At 52.2% G+C, this 20,676-nt stretch overlaps 1 protein-coding gene, 1 non-coding gene and 2 pseudogenes across 5 annotated transcripts in view; 1 reads left to right on the forward strand and 3 right to left on the reverse strand.

The window, feature by feature from the left end:
• The window catches only part of MYO1F (myosin IF), a 39,862-nt gene extending 19,242 nt beyond the window's left edge, over positions 1-20,620 (reverse strand). The window contains exons 1-14 of one of the 4 annotated variants that reach the window (XM_061150522.1): positions 20,476-20,619; positions 9,482-9,619; positions 8,928-9,017; positions 8,748-8,842; positions 8,290-8,377; positions 8,107-8,196; positions 5,086-5,217; positions 4,785-4,919; positions 4,388-4,520; positions 3,951-4,147; positions 2,197-2,277; positions 2,017-2,103; positions 945-1,031; positions 293-460 (exon numbers count right to left, since the gene is read on the reverse strand). In XM_061150522.1, the coding sequence (XP_061006505.1) occupies positions 293-460; positions 945-1,031; positions 2,017-2,103; positions 2,197-2,277; positions 3,951-4,147; positions 4,388-4,520; positions 4,785-4,919; positions 5,086-5,217; positions 8,107-8,196; positions 8,290-8,377; positions 8,748-8,842; positions 8,928-9,017; positions 9,482-9,619; positions 20,476-20,478 (1,524 nt within the window). In that variant the 5' untranslated portion in view covers positions 20,479-20,619. Of the gene's footprint in view, positions 1-292; positions 461-944; positions 1,032-2,016; positions 2,104-2,196; positions 2,278-3,950; positions 4,148-4,387; positions 4,521-4,784; positions 4,920-5,085; positions 5,218-8,106; positions 8,197-8,289; positions 8,378-8,747; positions 8,843-8,927; positions 9,018-9,481; positions 9,620-20,475 lie in introns of all 4 variants that reach the window. The other 3 variants (XM_061150524.1, XM_061150525.1, XM_061150526.1) reach the window with 3 other exon arrangements.
• LOC133063013 (small nucleolar RNA SNORA70) lies at positions 3,246-3,330 on the reverse strand (annotated as a pseudogene).
• LOC133062027 (CDAN1-interacting nuclease 1-like) lies at positions 5,224-7,305 on the reverse strand (annotated as a pseudogene).
• On the forward strand, positions 12,781-12,884 carry LOC133062979 (U6 spliceosomal RNA). Its single transcript, XR_009694298.1, has one exon. It is a non-coding gene; the product is annotated as a U6 spliceosomal RNA (small nuclear RNA).
• Positions 20,621-20,676: the final 56 nt, after the last annotated feature.

Consider the following 20,676-nt stretch of genomic DNA (forward strand, 5'->3'; position numbering starts at 1 on the left):
GGGGTCTGATGGGTGGGTCGGGCCTGAGGGGCGGAGTCTGAGGGTCCGAGGGGGGGGGGTCGTGCCCGAGGGGCGGAGTCTGAGGGTCCGAGGGGCGGGGTCTGATGGGTGGGGTCGGGCCTGAGGGGCGGAGTCTGATGGGGGGGTCGGGCCTGAGTCTGAGGGTCCGAGGGGCGGGGTCTGAGGCGGGGGTCGGGCCTGAGGGGCGGGGTCTGAGGGTCCGAGGGGCGGGGTCTGATGGGTGGGTCGGGCCTGAGGGGCGGAGTCTGAGGGTCCGAGGGGCGGGGCGCACCTTGCCCGCGTAGTGGTGGATGACGAAGCCCGCGCTCCAGCTGTTGAAGTGCTCGTGGTTGCCCACGGCCGCCTGCAGCTTCTGCAGCAGCGTCTGGTCGGCGCCGCCGCCGGTGGCGTGCATGGTGGCGCACACGTCGTCCAGGACGCTCATGATGCCCGGGGGACTCTGTGGGGGCGGGGGTGAGGAGGTGGGGAAGGGCTCAGCCCGGCCCGGCCCCAACCCCTTGCCGCTCCTGGGAGAGAGCGGACGTGATGGGAAGCTCCGATGTGTTGGGATGCTGTGGAAGCTGGCTGGTACAGGATGGGGTGGGGAAGCCCATAAGGGATCCGTGCCTCTATCCTTTCCCCAGATGGAGATGAAGGGGACCTGTCAACTTTGACTCCTCTCTCTCCCGCAGCCTGCCTTGGGGGCGATGTTTGTGGAGTGAATAAGTGACAGGTGAGCAGAGTGAATGGACGTGCTGGCTGATGGGTATGTCTGTGGGGCTCCAGCTACCTAAGGGGGAGCGTGGGTCAGAAGGGTCTATGGGGGCCCAGAACCTCCAGGGTTTTCCCAGCTTTTCCAAGCCCAGCTCAGGAGCACAGTGATTTCCCAAGCCTAGTTCTGACTGGGGCCCAGCGAGAAACCCTAAATCTGGCTCAGCCCTCACCAGCTTGTTTTCAATGAGGTCACAGACGATTTTGTTGTTGAAGTACTGGATGGGGGTCCAGCGGATACCCTCCTGTACGTACTCCTCCTGGGGGTGGCAAAGGGGGCAGGGATGAGACTGGGCGCAAAGATATGAGTGTTTCTAGAATGTTAGCTTCAAAAGCATGGGTGGAGGAGGTGTGACAGATGTCCCCCCCCCCCCCATAACTTGTCCCTCCCATCTCATCACTTAGGACTGTCTCCCATAACAAATCTCATTTCCCTGGAGGTCAGACCTTCCCCCTGGGGCCCCAGAATTGAGCCCCAGTTGCCTGAAGTGTGACCTTTTCGTGAATACATCCCATTTGGCTGTTAAAAAAAAATCCCTTTCAGAGCCTGAAAGGCCAGTGGTTAAGACTCTGTTCTTCCACTGCATGGGGTATGGGTTCAATCCCAGGTGGGAGTCTAAGATCTGACATGCAGTGTGGTGTAGCCAAAAATAAATAAATAATTAAAAAAAAAAAAATCCCTTTCTCACTTCTTCAGTCATCTCCTGGTATTTTCCCTGAATCCTAGTCTCAGGCTCTGCCTCTGCAGGATGGGTAGAATGAAAACAGCAGGATTTTGTCCATCCCATTCATGGGGGTCTTCTCAGCACCGCAAACAGTGCCTGTTACACAGCACGTGCTGCTCAGTCGTGTCCGACTCTTTGCAACCCTGTGGACAGTAGCCCACCAGGTTCCTCTGTCCATGGAATTCTCCAGGCAAGAATACTGGAGTGGGTAGTCATGCTCTCCTGACCCAGGCTCTTCCTGACCCAGGGATCGAACCCATGCCTCCTGTATTGGCAGGCAGATTCTTTACTGTCTGAGCCACCAGGAAGCCCATTGAAGGTCTGAACAAAGAGGCAATTCTCCAGCCCTCATCAGAGCTTTAGAGGTAGAAAACCTCTTATGAAGAAGGAACTTGGACATGTCAGCAGAGAGAAATGCCCATGTGGGGCTGGGGTGTCCCTGGTTGCTTGGCAACCTTCATGGCCCCACACCTCCTCCCCAGTGACCCCTGGCCCTGGCCAGTTGTCTTCCCCTGCCCACCTGTTCAGCCTTCAGAGTGAGTTCAATAAAGATCTGCTGCAGTTTCTCGTTGACAAAGTTGATGCAGAACTGCTCAAAGCCATTTTTCTGCCAAGGGAGGAAAAGCATGCCTTCCTCAGTGGGCTGATGCTGGAGGTCCCCCTCCCCCAGGGTGGGCATGGGTTGGCCGCAGGGTCATACCTGGAAGATCTCAAAGCCATAGATGTCAAGCACGCCAATACTGTACTCTTCCTGGGGCTTCTGCATGGCACGGTTGATGGCCTGTGATACACAGGGACAATAGGTGAGTGGCTACACAGGCCTACCACTGTCTTGAAATGCTCTTGTCCCCTCCCACCAGTGTCTCTCCTGCCTTCTCCATTGCTGTGCCTACCCTCACCCCTGTCCATCATTCCTACAAGAAACCAGGTGTTAGGACATTAGGGTTCCTGCCTTGGGAGCTGGCTCTGCCCCTTAACCACTTTGCACCTCTATTTGCTCATCTTTAAAATGGGTTCACAGTAGCATCTCTCTTAGAGGGCTTTTTCTTAAGAATTAAATAAATCAATGCATGGAGAACAGAACCATAGCTGGCATGTATTAATTGCTATGGAGTGTTGGCTACTACAGTCACAATCCTTTTTTTCTTTTTATGACAGGAAAGTGGGATTTATTGGTGGGCATGAGTAAAGAGTAGGCTTCCCAGGTGGCGCTAGAATCTGCCTATCAGTGCAAGAGACAGGTATGATCCCTATGTTGGGAAGACCTTCTGGAGGAGGAACTGGCAACTCACTCCAGGCAACTTGCCTGGAGAATCCCATGGACAGAGGAACCTGGTGGGCTACAGTCCCTAGGGTTGCAAAGAATCAGGCATGGCTGAGGCGACTTAGCATGCCCAAGTAAGGATGGGACAGGCTCTTATGAGCACAGGGCCCACCATTTGTCCAGGGAGCAGTGATTAGGGCTGTATTTGACCCCACAGCCATCTGGAATGAGCTGCTTTTCTGCCACCATGTTTCCACATCCATCCACATTAAACTTAGTAAATCCTCGCTTCTAGGAGATATGGATCTTCTGGCAGCCAGGGAACTTGAACTTGGCCCTGTGGAGGGCCTCAAACATATGCTCCTTGGTGCAGATGGACATTATGACTTTCCATAATGTCCTGGGGCTTTCCAAAGGCACCTTGCACACCTGTCTGGAGCCTAGACTTGGGGGCAGCATGTCCATCATGAATGTCCCCTGGAAAGGACTGTCTCCAAGATCCCATAGGCAACAGGCCACCTACATTACCAAGGAGGCTGCTGTTTGCAACCATTGCATATTTAGTCACCGTTCTTGACCTTGTCACATCCTGTTCTCGTCCACCATCACCTGGTCCATCACTTTGTCCTTCTGACAGCCGCCTTCATGGCTCTCTCTAAGGTACCCACCCCTCTCCATTCCAGCAGCCCCCATCTTGATCCAGGCCTGGACATTTCCAATAGGCCCCCTCCTGCTTGGGCTCCATGCAACAGCCAAAGTGAAAGTGAAAGTATTAGTTGCTCAGTTGTGTCCAACTCTTTGTGACCCTCTGGACTGTAGTCCTCCAGGCTCCTCTGTCCATGGGATTCTTTAGGCAAGAATACTGGAGTGCGTTGCCATTCCTTTCTCCAGGGGATCTTTCCTACCCAGGGATCGAACCCGAGTCTCACTCCTTTGCAGGCAGATTCTTTTCTGTCTGAGCCTCAGGGAAGCCCACAGATTAGTTTTTAAGGAAGACCTTAAGTCTTTAAGATAGACCTTAAATCTCCCATCAAATCACCTCCTGCTCGGTGTGGTACCTCCCACAGCTGGGCATTAGCAAGGTCATGACAGTCAAGATGCTCCCCCTCCCCCTCTTGGCTGGTCCAAGCCCTGGGCCTGCTGCCCCAGAGCCCCTCTCCCCCCACCCCTGTCCCTAGAGCCCCACTTGCCTCTACAAGGAAGTCAAAGAGACGGGAGTAGAGCCCCTTGGCCAGAGCATCCCGTGTGTAGGCTGCCTGCTCCACGTTCAGGGTCACGTCAATGGACTCGCTGCGTCCGCCCCAACGACTGTCCATCTTGCGGCTGGTCAGTTTCTCCTGTAGCCGCCCGCTGTCAATGCCCAGGAGGTAGGCGGGGAAAGCCAGGACTGCCAGGTGGTGAGGTGGGGAGAAAGGGAACAGCCCGTCAGGTTCTTGGGCCTCACACAGGGGCTCCCATCTCTCCCCATTTTTGCCCCGTGACATCGATCTTGTTCACTTAGGTCCTCAGCCGCCGGGGGCCACAACTGGGAGGAAGCAGTTCACACACACCCACACCCACACCCACACCCACCCACACACACACACACACACGCCTCCACCATACCCTCCGCAGCACCCACACTCACGGTCTGCACTCTCCACCCGGGCATAATTCCCGTCTTCGCAGAAGCTGATGTTTCCCAAATGCAAGATGCCCGCCACGAGCTGCAGGACCAGCTCTTGGACGTTGGCCGGGATCCCGATGACTTGCATGGCGCTCTGTAAGCACATGGGGCACAGAGCCTCTGGTGCAAAGCCCGACCTCCAACCGCCCCGTGGGTTAGGCTTCAGTGGTCACAGCACAGACATGCGGGGCAGGGGGGGCGGGGGGTGGGGGGACAGTCAGGACACCTGGACCCCTCTCCTGGCTTTTTTTTTTTTGCTGTGTGACCTTGGGCAAGTCCCTGTCCCTCTCCGGGCCTTGGTTTCCCGATTTGTAACACAAGAAGGTTTCTGGGGGCTAAAGTGGCAACAGGTGCTCACCAGAGTCTCACTGAAGTCGCTCCGGTCATCGGTGCCGTCCACCTTGTAGGTGTCTGACTGGTTGAGGTAGTAATAGTAGTCGGGAGTCATGAGCCCTAGGTTCTGCCGCTGCTCCTGAGAGGCCCCTTCCAGCAGCTGCAGGGCAAGTGAAGCTCATTCACGTGGTGGTGGATGGGTGCAGCCCTTGTAACCCCCCAGTCCTCGCCATCACGGGCTCCCAACACCGACCCTCCTGTCGTATCCCTCCCTGGGCTCCAGTGGGGCTCCCTCTGCCCCAGCCGCATGGCCACCTTCCTTGCACCTGGTAGTAGATGTGGAAATTCCTCTCGTTTTCATTCTGCATGACCACGCGGGATTTCTCCAGCAGGAAGTTGGAGATCTTGCCCCCATCTGGCTCCCCACCTCGGCTGAACTGGATCTCAAAGTACTTGCCCTGAACCCGAGAAAGCCACATCAGCCCCCGCCCAGAGCCCTAGGGCTACAGGTGAGGAAGGACTGGGGATGGGTCTTATGAGCCTTCCTTCCCAAGTGACCTCAAGTAACTCTTCTCTCCCCAACTCCCACTTACTGTTCTTCTCACCAGCTCTTTCCCTCCAGCCTTTGCTTAAGTTGGGTCCTGGGCCAGAAATGCCTTTTCCTCCCTCCCTGATGATTCAAGCCCTAACCTGGGACCTCTAGCCCTGTTGCCATTCCCTCCTCCAGGGGATCTTCCCACCCAAGAGTCGAACGTGGGTCTCCTGCACTGCAGGTGGATTCTTTACCGTCTGAACCAAAATTATATAAAACAAGGGGCTTCCCAGGTAGCACCAGTGGTAAAGAATCTGCCTGCCAATGCAGGAGACATAAGTACCTTGGGTTTGACCCCTGGATTGGAAAGATCCCCTGGAGAAGGAAGTGGCAACCCACTCCAGTATTCTTGACTGGGAAATCCCATGGACAGAGGAGGCTGGCAGGCTACAGTCCATGGGGTCGCAAGAGTTGGACACCACTGAACACAACAACAGCAATAGGATAGAATAAAATAAAATAAAATAGAATTAAATGTTCTTGTGGTTCATTCATGTTTTTCTGTATATTAGTAGTCTGAAAACATAGACTGTGTGATTCTATTTATATGAAATCCTAAAACTGCTGAAACTAATCTATGGTGCCAAAAAAAAATTAGAGTGACTTCTTCTTGGGTAAGGTAGAAGTAGAGGCTAATTAGAAAGAGACAAGAGGAGACTTTCTGCAGAGATGGTGATATTCTGTATACTGATAGGAGTGTTGGTTGCATGGGTGTATGCAGTTGTCTAAATTAATGAATAGTCCCCTTTAGATTTACATATTTTGCTGTATGCAAATTTAACTTTATTTTTAAATTTTTTAATTTTTTTGTGCTCTCACTTTTATTGCTGTGAATTATTTACATCTAAAATGTTGAATCATGAAACTGATGGTACAGGAGTGAAAACCACAGCACTTCAAGCTTCCTGTATCATTATCTTTCCTTGTTCCACAGTTCAGGTCTTTGTCTAACAGTTCTGTCATGGAGTCACACTTTGGAAAGTTGAGGTGGCTGGTTTCTCACACCTTTTGTGTCTGTGAATATAACTTGTGGCAGGAAAATAACATGTGGGTGGACTGTTTGATGCAGTCCACCAGTGGTCCATAATAGCAGTCATTCACGATGCACTGATAGACCTGATTTGCTAGAACTCCATCTGGAATCTGAGAAGGGTCCCGTAGCATACTATTTATAACAGACTTGGAGGGTGGAGCTTCCTCATGCTCTTGTAGAAACCTTTCCAGTATGATCCGAGCCATTAATGAGGGTGCATACTCCACCTCATTGGCTAGCTCCAGGAGCACTGGGGCAGCTCCATTTCCCCCCACTGCATTCAGATACCTCTGGTAATAACTTTCAATCGCTTTGGAAGTATGATGTTTGGCATGTTAATATGTTTCTTAATATGTTTCTGGTACTCCTGGGAGAAGATGCTCAGCAGAGTGGCCTGTGATTGACTGGGGAACCTCTGCTTCAGCTTCCTCAGGCTCTGCCTGGTAGGCGGTACAGACACTAGGCACTGGGCTATCTCGTCATACTGGGCTTTGGTCAGTATCATGTTGGGCCAGGGACAGGGAGATGACAAGGGAAAGGAGAAAGGACACCCTTGTCTCGAGCAGTCTTGCTGTTGACAGACGAGGGTGCGTACACAGCAGCACAGCGCGATGTCCCCGACTTCCTGGGCCCCTAACCCCCTGCAACCCTGGGTGCACAAGCCAAGACTTTACCAGGCACCTCCGCGGCGGGAGGCAGGCTCGCAAATTTAACTTTAAAAGAAATGAAAGAGGGCTGCAAATTTATATTTGACTCTGATTAATCATCTGCATGCTCAAGTGTTTGAGGGAAAGGTATGATCAAGGCACATATGATTAAGCAAGAATAGTAAAACATAAATGGTAGAATCTGGGAGATGAGCATACAGGTGTTCACTGTAGTGTTTAGCTTTTCCATGTATACGAAAATTTTTAAAATAAAATATTGGAGAAAATACTTTAAATATAATTATATTGAAATATATTAGAAAATTAAATATTATTATAGATAATATCTAGGGGAAAAAATCTCATTAGTGTCAGAATTCATTAAGCCATTTCCATGTTCAAGCATTTACTGAAATTATTGAAGTCTATGAAAGTGACTAACACTCAGTTGTGTCTGACTCTTTGCGACCTCATAGACTGTAACCTCCAGGCTCCTTTGTCCATGGGATTCTCCAGGCAAGAATACTGGAGTGGGTAACCATTCCCTCCTTCAGGGAATCTTCCCGATTCAGGGATCAAACTTGGGTTTCCTGAAGTGCAGGGAGATTCTTTACCATCTAAGCCACCACACCATCCCATTCCAACAGAGGAGACCCACAAGGTTACATTGGTTTTTTTTTTTTTGTCCAAGCCACACATCCAAACAGTGACAGAAAATGATGACAAACCCAAATCTGTTGACCTATTCTGTCTTTCATTAGGCTCAGCATAGCACCTGACACAAAGAAGGACTCCAAGAAGCATTTGATGAAAGAAAGAATGAATGAGGGAATAAATGGGACCTGAAATGCAAATAGGAACAGACATAGCCTAGTTGCAGCCAGGGGAGGAGTATTCAAGAATGGTATGCGAACATGTCTTGGCCTCCACAGAGCTGCTGATGGGGAACTTTTTTTTTCAGAGGGATCATGAACAGGAAGCCAGTCTCCCATTGAGGAGCAGGTATTTCCCGTACTGTGGAGCATATAGGTAAAGGAAAGAGAGAGACAAACAGTATAGAGGCCACAAGACTCACAAAGCGACTGGAGTTATTGTTGCGCACTGTCTTGGCATTGCCAAAGGCTTCCAGCAGTGGGTTTGATTGAAGGATGATATCTTTCACGTGCTGGGGAAAGAGGCAGGTGGGGGTGGGAGTTTGGAGGTGAGGGGATGAAATTCCGTGTGGGGAGACTCAGCCTCTCTTCCTGTTTTGCTTTACCTGGACCTTCTCGCCTCCACCCGACACCTTGGAGATGTAGCCCATGATATATTTGGCTGCCACTGTCTTCCCAGCTCCACTCTCTCCACTGAGGATGGGGGAGAGAAAGGATGATGAATGACCAGGGGTGGAGGAAGTGCCCTTTCTAGCTGGGGCTCTGATCGTTTATTCACTGACGCCTATTGGGTGCCAGGCAATAGCCCAGGGGATACCATAGCCAACAAGATGGATCTAAAACTCTATCCTCCTGACACTTAGATGGAACAGGTGGGCAATAACAGAATGAATGCCTAAAATACTTCATGGATCAGATGGTGAGAAGCTAAGTAGAGTGGGGCTGGGGGTGGAGAGGGACAGCGAGGCTCTGTTTGGATCAGGAGTTCCAATTAAACCTCCCTGGGGTGGTGATGCTGTTTGGAGGGCTTTGGGGAGGAGGGTCTGGGGTTCCCAGTCTGTACCTGATGATGACACACTGGTTCTCACAGTCTATAAGCATGTTCCGGTACATATTGTCGGTGAGGGCGTAGATGTGTGGGGGATTCTCATACTGGGCCTGGTGGGAGAGACCAGGGCTCAGCCCAGGGCTAAGGTCAGTGGGAAGCCTTGGGGCTGTGGCTCCCTCCCAGTCCCCGCCTCACCGCGCCCTGGTAGAGGTCGATCTCGCGGTCTGTGAAGTAGGGCATCTGCTTGAAGGGGTTTACGGAGATGAGCACGGAGCCAATGTAGGTCTGGGGTGGAGGTGGTTAAGGGCCATGCAGCGTCCTGGCAAGCTGTGTCCCTCAAGGGGCCCTGTCCCCTCTTCCTGCTCCCTTGGGGCCTCCTAGAGCCCCATGACTTGGAGGAAGAGATGGAGATACTCCAGATGTCTTAGGAAAAAACTGAGCTGGATCCAGAAAGAGGGGAACAGCGGGTGCTGTGCCTGAGTTGCCCCAGAGCAGAGGGAGCAGTGAGAACCGCGGCCACTCCCAACGGGAGCCCCCCTGCCACTCTGCTATACCCGGGTCCTAACGCCCCGCGCTCTTGCTGCCCACCCCCACTCTTCCTGTGGTCAGGTAGGCGTGTCCCTTCCAGCCTACAGCCTCTCTTTCATCCTCCCCTGCCCTCATCCACCCACCATCCCTCCATCCACTGGTCAGTCATCCTCCTGTCCCTCAGTCCTGCATCTGCCCACCCCGCCCACAGCCCAGGGTACAAAGATGTAGTCATCCATGAAGCGCTTGCGGAGGTTGCCCACGATGGCGTCCTCAGTGATCTGGGGTAGAAGTACCATGTCGTCCACGCCGCTCTGCTTCACATTGTGGCTCTGCCAGTGGAAGCGCTCCTTGCTACCCTGGGGGTGGGGGAGGTGGGTGACGGTGAGCCCCTGCAGGGGGCGTGGCGGGGACTGGTGCCTCAGCACTCCTCCCCTTCCCACCTGGCTCACCTGCATCATCAGCTTCTGATGCTGTCCCCTTGCCCACCTGCCACCTCCCTCCCTCCTTCCCCATCTCAGGGACGACAGGAGAGGGAGACAAGGTCTAGTCCCAAAAGAGGAGGACAGACAGAATGACAGCTTGGATATGTCCCTCAGCCCTCTCTCTTTGGGTACCAGCATCCCTCCACTTTGTATCCCGTTGCCATGGAGCAGAGGGTGATGCCTGGCCCAGTGCGGCAGAGTGTGCTTGGGGATCTGGCAACTGTGGGAGGGGAGGAGGGCATCAGGGAAGGCTTGATGGGGGAGCTCACCCACCCTCTCTCTCACATCCCCAGCCCATCTCTCCCTCCCTTGGCCCAGGCTGAGTTCCTGACTTTTCCCTGGCATTTGACCCAAGACGCTTGCTCCTTGGAAGAAAAGGTATGACGAACAGTGTATTAAAAAGCAGAGACATCACTTTGCTGGCAAATTTCCGTATAGTCAAAAGCTGTGGTTTTTCCAATAGTCATGTATGGATGTGAGAATTGGACCATAAAGAAGGGTGAGTCCTGAAGAGTTGATGCTTTCGAACTGTGCTGCTGGAGAAGACTCTTGAGAATCCTTTGGACAGCAAGGAGATCAAACTAGTCAATCCTAAAGGACATCAACCCTGAATATTCATTGGAAGGACTGATGCTGAAACTGAAGCTTCAACACTTTGGCCACCTGATGTGAAGAGCTGACTCATTGGAAAAGACTCTGATCTAAGAAAGATTGAAAGCAAAAGGAGAAGGGGGCAGCAGAGGATGAGATGGTTGGATGGCATCACCGACTCAACAGACATGAGTTTGAACAAACTCTGGGGGATAGTGAAGGACAGGAAAGCCTGGTGAGCTGCAGTCCATGGGGTCACAAAGAAATCGGACATGACTGAATGACTGAACAACAATGTTTCCACCTCAGTGTGACCTTCTTCCCCCAACTTGCTTCCTCCTACCTTGGGGTCCTCCTAACCCGTCCCCCTGAGATTCTCTCAGTCACCATGTGTCTGTGATCTCTGCCTCAGTGCCCTGCTGTGACCTTGGTCCTCAGCTCCTCCAGGCTTCCCACCACCCCTGCCGTGGTCTCCATCCTTAGAGAGTCAGTTCTGGCACATTCCAAGCTCCCACTTTCCCTTTTAATTTTCTCCCTCAGCTTTTCATCAGCTGACACCTTTCTTCGGTCTCAAGGCAAGGAGGAGACTCAGACACAAGTTCCCCATTTAAACTCCTTCTCCAGGAAGCCTGCTAGGAATGCTCTCTCCTCTTAAACCAGCTGAGGTCATCCAGCACCTTAAACACTTCAGCACACTGGCTCTCTCAGGCACTCTCTCCCTCTGTTCAATATACCCTGTCACAGAGGGATCGGGCACAGAGTGGTGGAGCTCTCCTAGCTGGTAACTCATGCTCAGACAAGGTGTCTCTCCTGAAGGAATCCCCACACCCACCAGACCTGGAGCCCCTGGAGGGCAGAGATTTGGACTAAGTCCTTTCTCAGCCCCTGCAGGGAGGACCTGGCAAGGGACAAGGGCAAAGAAAGAAACCCAGCTTCAGAGGAAGCCCCCAAGAACAAAGATGCATATGTGATAAGACGCTTCAGTCACGTCCGACTCTTTGCAACTCTATGGACTGTAGCTCACCAGGTCCTCTGTCTATGGGATTCTCCAGGCAAGAATATTGAAGTGGGTTCCCAAGCCATCCTCCAGGGGATCACCCTGACCCAGGGATCGAACCTGCAGCCCTTATGTCCCCTGTATTGGCAGGCAGGTTCTTTACCACTAGCACCACTTGGGAAACTCAAGAGCAAAGATACTGGGAACCAAAGTCAGGTCTTCAAAGATGACCAGGACTTGCCAGGGGAGTGGAGATCATGTGCTGGGCCCATCTGGGAGGGGATTCAGGCAGAGATCAAGCGGGAGGGTCAGCGTGGGCAACTCCAGGGCAGAGGTAGATGAGAATCCATTCTCTCCCCAGTGCTCCCCAGGGGGAATTTGGGAGCCATAGAAGGTTCCTGAGCAGGGGAGGTGCTAGCTCAGATTCTGGTCATGCTGACAGTCTCTGAGGTGGGGGGTTGGGGTGGGGATTCATGGAAGAATATCCAGAGACATTAAATCAGCCCAATTTTGGGTGTGGGTTAGATCTGGGTTCTGATCCTGGCTGTGTGACCTAACATTGCTCTGAGCCTCAGTGACTTCATCTGTAAAATGGGAGAAGCAGCCTTACTTCCCAGGGTTGAAAAGAGAGATTAACTGCTTTGGGGGAACAAAGTAGGGAAGGGGAAGTGTTCCCGGAAGAGGGACACTTGGCAGAATTAACATTCACCAAGCATCATGACACGCCCGATGCTGGAGGCAGGTGTTGCCAATTTTTTTTTAAAACTTATTTTGCATTGGGGTATAGCTGATTAACAAACAATGTTGTGATAGTTTCAGGTGAGCAGTGAAGGGACTCAGCCCTGCAAGGTGTCACCCATATTATTGGCAATTGTCATAGCTCAGTGCTGTAAAGTCTGGGAAGGAGACTGGGGCCTGAGAGGGCTTTGACCCTTGACTAAGGATGCAGCTAACCTGGTTCCAAGGACGTGGGGTTCAAATCCGGGGTCATCTGACAGCAAAGGCCAGGTTTTTGCATCTACATTCGTGAGTGGCTGGGCTCCCAGGGGGCTTTGGGGATGGTGTGTGAAAGCTGAGAAGGGTTTTGATCAAGTACAGAGAGAAAAGGTTCAGCAGACAGAGTGAACTGCCAGGGCAAGTACAGAGGTGTGACTGAAGCAGGAAGAGAAAGCAGAGGAGGGAGTGTTTGGGGGAAGGTAGAGGGGAGGAAGGGGCAGGGCTGGAGCCCCTGAGACTGCTTCTAGCCTGATTATTGAGTGAGTTTTTCTTTCTTTTTTAAAAAAGAACATGGAGAAGGGCATGGCAACCCACTCCAGTATTCTTGCCTTGAGAATCCCATGGGCAGAGGAGCCTGATGGGCTACAGTCCATGGGGTCGCAACAAGTTGGACGTGACTGAAGCAACTTAGCACACACACATAGTAAATAAAAAGATACATATGGAGTGCCTGCTTTGGCAGCATATATACTAAAATTGGAGCGATACAGAGAAGATTAGCTATGGCCCTTGTGCAAGGATGACACGCAAATTCGTGAAGCAGTCCATATTTTTAAGTTAGAAAGAAAAACACCAATACAGTATACTAATGCACACATATGGAATTCAGAAAGATGGTAACGATGACCCTATATGCGAGACAGCAGAAGAGACACAAATGTAAAGAACAGTCTTTCAGACTCTGTGGGAGAAGGCAAGGGTGGGATGATCTGAGAGAATAGCACTGAAACATGTATATTATCAAGTGTGAAACAGATCGCCAGTCCAGGTTGGATGCATGAGACATGTGCTCAGGGCTGGTGCACTGGGATGAACCTGAGGGATGGGATGGGGAGGGAGGTGGGAGGGAGGGTCAGGATGGGGAACACATGTACACCCATGGCTGATTCATGCCAATGTATGGCAAAAACCACTACAATATTGTAAAGTAATTAGCTTCCAATTAAAATAAATAAATTAAAAAAAAATAAAAAAGAACACTACTTTATTATCCTTACTGTTATTAAGTTTATTTATTGGCTGTGCCATGCAGATCTGCGACTTCAGTTCCCTGACTAGGGATTTAACCCATGCCCCCTGCATTGGAAGTGCAGTCCTAACCACTGGATCACCAGGGAAGTCCCAAGTGTGAATTTTTCCAATGGCAATTATGACCCCATCTCTCAGTTGGCGGCTTCCCATCACTGCCATCCCCATGCAGCCACTCCACAGAGATTTCTTGAGCGCCTAGTCTGTGCCAGTAACCTAGGACTTTAGGAAGAGCTCTTTCAGGTCCTCACTCCCTTGCCTCTAAGTCTTTGCAGATGTTGAGCCCTCTGCCCAGAACATCCTTCCTGCCTGGTTAACAATGCCAATCTAGGGACTTTCCTACTGGTCCAGTGGTTAATAACCCACCAACCAATGTGGGGGACACAGGTTCAATCCCTGACCTGGGAAGATCCCACAGGCTGCAGAGCAACTCAGCCTGTGCGCCACAACTCCTGAGTCTGCTTGCTGCGACTCCTGAAGCCTGTGTGCCTAGAGCCTGTGCTCTGCAACAAGAGAAGCCACCACAATGAGAAGGCCTTGTACCTCAACTGGTGAGTAGCCCCCGCTCGTGGCAACTAGAGAAAGCATACATGCAGCAGCAAAGACTCAGTGCGGCCAAAAAAAAAAAAAAAAGAAAAGAAAAGCCAATCTTTGCCTTAAGACCTGGCTCAGGTGACACCTCCTCCTAGAAAACCTCCCTGATTCCAGGCCAGGTCAAGTGCTCCCTCTAGATCTGCCAACTCTCTGGGCATCCCTTTCCATAACCCCATCCCCGATCTAGATGTTGTGAATGCTATCTGGGGTTATACTGCTCCTCAGGGTGCTTTAAGAATTGTGGGAGGACTAAGGACTATTCTTAACTAAGCGGTTAAGAATCCGCTTGCCAATGCAGGGGACACAGGTTTGATCCCTGATCTGGGAACTAAGATTCCACTTGCGGTGGGGCAACTAAGCTCGCTCTACAGCTAGTAAAGTCTGCACACGCCAGAGCCAGTGCTCTGCAACAAGAGAAGCGGCCACAATGGGAATCCTGTGCACCTCAGCGAAGATTAGCCCCTGCTCACTGCAACTAGAGAAAGCCCACAAGCAGCAACAAAGACCCAGCGTAGCCATAAATAGGTAGCGTAATTAATTTAAGAAAAAGAAAGAAGCATCCAGTGTTTAGAAGCTTATGTTGCTCGTGAGGTTAATGTGTCCTACTTGGGGTGGTGGGGGTGGGGCTGTCTCGCTGGCTGGGACACACCTGTGTTGAGGTGTTAGCACCTGGCCACTCTGGTGAGAGTTCTTGGGCCACTGGCCTGAGCACTTTCATCTTTCCATGCACATTTTATTCTAAATGACTCTCTCCTGGCCTTGCAGGGGACCACATTCAATGTTTCTGAAAGATGGAAGTTAGTGTGATTTGTTGCATGTGAATTTCATTTCAGTGTTTCAAGGGGGCCTGCTGAGATGTTTGGTACAAGAAGCAGGTGCTGGAAAAAAAAAAGAAGCAGGTGCTGGGTGTGATGGGCTTCCCAGGTGGCTCAGTGGTAAAGAATCCACCTGCCGATACAGGAGACGTGGGTTCTCTCCCTGGGTTGGGAAGATCCCCTGGAGAAGGAGATGGCAACTCACTCCAGTATTCTTGCCTGGAAAACCCCATGGACAGAGGAGCCTGGTGGGCTACAGTCCATGGGGTCACAAAGAGACGGACAAGGCAGCTACTGAGCAACAGCAACTGGCTGTGATGCTCTGAGAACCCTGGGATACAGCAGGAAGGGTAGGTGGGGGAGGACAAGGTTTCGGGAACAGCAGCGTGGAGGGGTTAGCAAGCATCCCACAGCAGAGACTGAGTTTGGAGGCAGCCAGGACCTGAGGTGGCCGGTTGGGAGAAGCAGGGAGCTGTCGACTGGACCCCCAGCTGCTAAAGAACTTCACGCTCACTGGAGGCTCAGAGGGTCCCCCCATGGACACCTCAGGGTCAGGGGTCAGCTTGGGAGGTCAGGAGGTATAGACAGGGAGAGAGGACTGCTTTTGGACAGTCTGGCCAAGAACAGGAAGAGGGAAAGAGGCTTTGTGGGGAAGGAGGGGTCAGGGGAGTGTATTTTCTGTTTTTAAAATAAGGAGACCAGCTGGTGTGTTGGTGAGAAGAGCAAAATTTTAAATGAAATTTTAAATACAGGGGATGAAGTGGAGTCATTCAGGGACCTGGTGGGGCTGCAGTTTTCCTGAGTCGGGGTGGGGAGTTTGGGTGGGTGAACTGGAAGTGGATTCTCTCTCTGAAGACCTCAAAGGGTGAGGCGTGGATGGTAACTATGGTAACCGGGAACAACAATATGTCACAAAAGTTCTCACCCCACTGGCACTTATTTTGTGCCAGACACTGGTCTAAGCTTTTTCCGTGAATTATCTCATCGCATCCTCTGGGCACACGCCTGGGTCAGTACTCTGATTAGGTCCATCTTGCAAAAGAGAAAACTATGGCCCGGAGAGAGAGGTTAAGTGTCCTCCCTAAGGTCACACAGCTGAAAGGGAAGCTGGGTCTGTGTTGGGAATGGCCAGGGTTGGTGCTATATAGATCAGATGAGGATGGGGAGGAGACATGTATGGTCCTGTCCAGGGTTTCCTTTTTGGGGTCCTCCTGATCTCCATACTCTTGGGACCCCGTTGGGCTCAGCTGAGACTACAGGCCACTTCCTTTCTCTGAGGTCAGAGGCCCTGAGGCCGGCTGTGTCTGGCTGGCTCTCCTGGCCCCTAGAACTTGGTTCCTCTTCCTGTCCCTCCCTCCTTTCCCTACCCAGTGGAGTGGGTCTCTGCCTCTAGCAGCCCCTCCTTCTGTGTCCAGCCCCAGGAAGCTGGGACCCCCGGATCCAGCCGAGTTCTATACGATCACACAAAAAACCCATGGGTTGTTTGTGACGGAGAGAGAGGTTTTGCTCAAGGGGGTACAGTGTGAGGGAGGAGAGTTGAGAATTTTGGCAAGGGATGAACTGGGTGTGAGGCCTGGCTTGACACTTGGATATGGGACTCCAGGGAGGCCACTTCACATCTCCAAGCCTCAGTTGCTCCATCTGTAGAACGGGTGCCATAATAAATCTCCTCCGTGGGCTTGCTGGGGAAAATAAACAAGCCAGCGCTGAGAAAAGATCCACTGGGTTGCCTCGGGAAATGGCAGCCAATGTCCCCAAGAGCATTTAGTGAAAGTGGTCAGTGTTTGATAATATAGAGGAGCTGGTCAACATAGCCTTGTTGAATGAATAAATGAATGAAGTGTCATTTCGATAAGACTACCTCCTACCCTGTGCCATTGGTATCCTTCTCTTTGTGTCCCCCAAGTCTCCGAGGGTCAAGTTGAAGCTGTTTGTTCCTCCCTTGGGGGTGAGGGTGTAACAGAGAGCTGTGGTCACAGTTGACCACAAGTCAGATATGACTCAACAGGCTGGAGTTCTTGTGAAAGATAGTCAGGGGCGTGAGGTGACTGGGACGGAAAAGAGAACATATTTTCTAACTTCAGCTCTTCAGAGAGGCTCCCCCCTTACAGCAGAAGGGGCATGGGGTTGCAGCTTCCCTGGTGCCAAAGAAGGGAGAACCAAGGGCTGGGGAATTGGAGCCCTGTAGTGAAAACACTTTCTGAACTCCTACTATGCATGGAGGTCTGTGGGGACCAGGACTAGACTCTGCTCTTGAGTAGCTCAGAAACGAGTTGTCCAGAGGAGACAGTGATCTCAATCAGACTGCACGAAGAAGAACTGAGGCAATCAGAGAGGGCTTCCTGTAGGAGGCTGAGGCAATCAGAGCAGGCTTCCTGTAGGAGACAGACCTTGAAATGTGAATGTTTCAGAATGTTGTCAGTGGTGGCAGCAGGAGCAATGGGCCAGAAGGCCTTGGGTGCGTGTGGGACACCAGGATTCTAGTTGCTTGAATTAAAAACTAGGCTATAGGAGCCAGCCCACACCCTCAGGTGGCCTCTCACCTGGACGGAGGAGGAAGAGGTTGTCGATCAAGGTGGCCGTACAAAGTGTGACCTTGGGGATCGCTGGTTGAAATCCTCTACTATCTTGGGGTTTCTGGCCACTTGCTGAATCTCCCTGCCTCTGTTTTCTCATTGGGCAAATGGGAATATTGAGGACTATGGGCCTCATGGGCAGCTGTGCAGATTCAACGAGGTGAAGCTTGTCAAGAGGAAACACTAGCCTCTCTCCCCATCGCCAGTGGCAGCAGCAGCAGCAATCTTAAGCTGGCCAATCCCACAGGCTCGGGACACAGGCAGGAGGAGAAGGGCTGGAGGAGCGAGCTTTTGCAATCTGCACCAACTGCTCTGGCCTCCCTGCTCCTGGGTGGTGATGAGCAGAGCCTCAGACTGGAGAGAACAACGAAGCAGCCACTTCCTTCCTCGCCGGGGTCCTGCGTGCTGTGGTTGCCAGCCGGTGGTGAGGTGGAGCTGCTGTGGCAGGGGCTTGCAGGAGCCGCCCTCAGCCCCTGGCCCCACCCAGGCCCCCCGTTGTGCCCTTGGCACCTGGGTCCTGCTCTGTGGGGCTCTGGGGACACACCCTGTATCTCTACCCCATGCGACCAACATTCTCACCTCCAACGGCTCTCAGGTCTCCCCCTCCTTTGGGAGGGGTGTCTCAGGCTTCTTTGGCCCTAACCAGAGGCCATTCTCCAACATCTGGGGGTCCTTGTCCTCCTAGAATCTTTTTCCTTCATCCTCTCTTGGCCTCCAGCCTTTTCTGTCCGTCCCCGTGACTGCCGCCCCTGGCTCAAGCAGCCACATTACTGGTCTCCCGGCTTCACGTCTGTACTTTCAAAACAACCACCATTACTCTCATGTCACCACCATTATCAACTGAGGACAACCAATTGCTGCCTTTACCTGCCCCTGAGCCGAAGTCGAACAGAAACTGCTGATAACCTTAATGCCAGCTAACATCAAACAGAAGAACGAAGGATTCCACTACCCATTTCCTTACCATCACTCACCACCATCAGCAATCATTACCACCGGCACCAACAACCCATAATAACCAATCACCATCGACAGTAACAACCACAATCACAATAGTAGCCGTCAACAACCACATGTAACCTACCACCATTGAAGCGGCGGTCAGTTGTTCTCTAGTCACTAAATCGTAACTAGCAGTCACAGACTCTTCTGCGACGCTGTGGACTGTAGCCTGCCAGGCTTCTCTGTAAACGGGATTTTCCAGGCAAGAATACTGGAATGGGTTGCTATTTCCTTCTCCAGGGGATCTCCCCGACCCAGGGACCGAACGCAGTGTCCTGTGTTGGCAAACAGATTCTTTAGCACTGAGCCACCTAGGAAGTTCAGCATTCAATCATACCCCTTTCCAGACCAACAGTGCATCACCACCAGTCCCAAGACAGTCATCCAAATCATCAATGAATGACCAAGAGCAAATGAACATCACTGTCACCACCCAACTTCAAACGATGATCAACTGCCATTATTCTAGAGATCAACCCTCCAGAGGAAAACAAGCAACCTCCAGCCACCAATATTCAACACTAGCTGGCACTAAAAGTAGCCATCCCTGCCACCACCACACCACCGACATGGGACAGCAGACAGCAACGACCGTCATGAACAATGACATCAACAACCCAACTCTTCCACAGGAACCAAGAACGAAGCCACATCCATCCATCACCATGGCTAACTCCCACCATGAATATGCATCACCCACAACGGCTGCTGCTGCGTATGGAGCATATTATGTGCTCTGTGAAGCCCTTGACAAACATCATTTCACTGACTCTTTCAACACTCTTTCTGGCATCTAGCACTCCTAGACAGAGGTATTAACCTCATGGATAAATTACACTCTTTTTTTTTTTTTTTTTTTTTAATTTGTGATCCTCTTGGGTGAGTTTCTCCCTTCCCAGACCTGGTTGGCCAAGCAAATCATTGACTCAGCATTTCACATGGTTTCCTTGGGAGGGGTTGCTTTTCTCTCAAGTAGCAAATTATTTCCTGTGTTTCTTTGATCAAGGAGTCTTCCTGGCCCTGCTCAGTCTTGGAAGGGCTTCTGTCTCAAGCCCAGAGCTCTAGCTGATGGTTTGCTTGTGGGTTAACCAGAAGGGTCCGTGGCCCATGATGCCCCATTTATCACTGGCTTTCTGAAATAGGGTGATCTCGCAACCCCTGCCTCCACATTGCAGCAACTGCCAGGAACCCTGCAGCTGTCACTCTTAGCCCTGTGACTGTCCCCAGCCACACGCCCTAATGGACAGGTTGACAAAAAATGAAAGCTGAAGTGGCTTGCAGAACCATGGAACTTTGGCTGCGGGGGACAGGGGTGTGACATTTATAGCCAGCCAAGTCTCCTCTTCATGCGTGTGACATGATGCTACTGGATCTAGACTGAGGACCATGACTGTCTCTACAACCGTATCACCACAGTCGTCATCAGACCTCAGTCTCACCAGGCGGTGATGCTTCTGGGTGCAGTGTTTTTTTCCCTGCCACCCTCCAGCAGAAGGAGCATGGTGGTATGGACAGGTTTCATCTCACCCACTCCCGCTTCTGTGATGACTACACCAAACCACCCTGGCACCCACACTGGGACGCCGGCATGCCACCGTCATGGCAACCCACCACCCACTTGACCCAGCTTTCTCTCCCAACTGTGGTGGGCTCAGAGAGGCTGGATCCCAAGACCCTCTGAAGGTTCCCCCAAACACCTTCCACATCCTGAGAGACTTCCAAATATGACATGCGTGGGAACTGAGGCCTGCAGAGGGGGAAGTGACTGGCCCAAGGCCACACAGGGAGATGAGGCACCAAACTCGGCTGGGAACTGGGTTCCCCACACCCCAGGAGAGGGGTTTGTCCCTGCACCTGCAGGCACTGTGTGAGCCTTCAAAACCATCTTCTGTCCTCCGGTTACTGCTCTGTCCTTGGTGCCCCATCCCCACCCTGGCATCTTGTCCACCATTCACTGGGAGCTTGGTGCCCGGTGTGGGATGCTTGGAGCACCTGAGTTGTACGGCAGAATCCCAGAGGGTCTGCTGTGCCCATTCCCATGGTCCCACTTTCTGGTGGCGGCCTCTAGACATTTCCATATGATTGGTGCCCCCGACTGCGGCACTTCAGGGCCCACCCTGAATGACTTACCATGGTGGGGGCTGGTGTCTGGGTCCCTGGGGAGGTGCCTGGAGGGGTCGTGGGAGGGGTACAGGCTCAGGAGGCTCCCGGGGGCGGCTCGGGCATGGCCCTGCTCCTGCTCCTCCGGCAGACTCCCGGCCCTAGTTCCTCTTACAACAGCCCCCTTCTCACTTCCTTTGGCGGGAGGGGCCCGCGGCTACCGGGGAGGGA

This window comes from Dama dama, chromosome 9 (assembly GCF_033118175.1).
Source record: "Dama dama isolate Ldn47 chromosome 9, ASM3311817v1, whole genome shotgun sequence".
Taxonomy (NCBI): domain Eukaryota; kingdom Metazoa; phylum Chordata; class Mammalia; order Artiodactyla; family Cervidae; genus Dama; species Dama dama.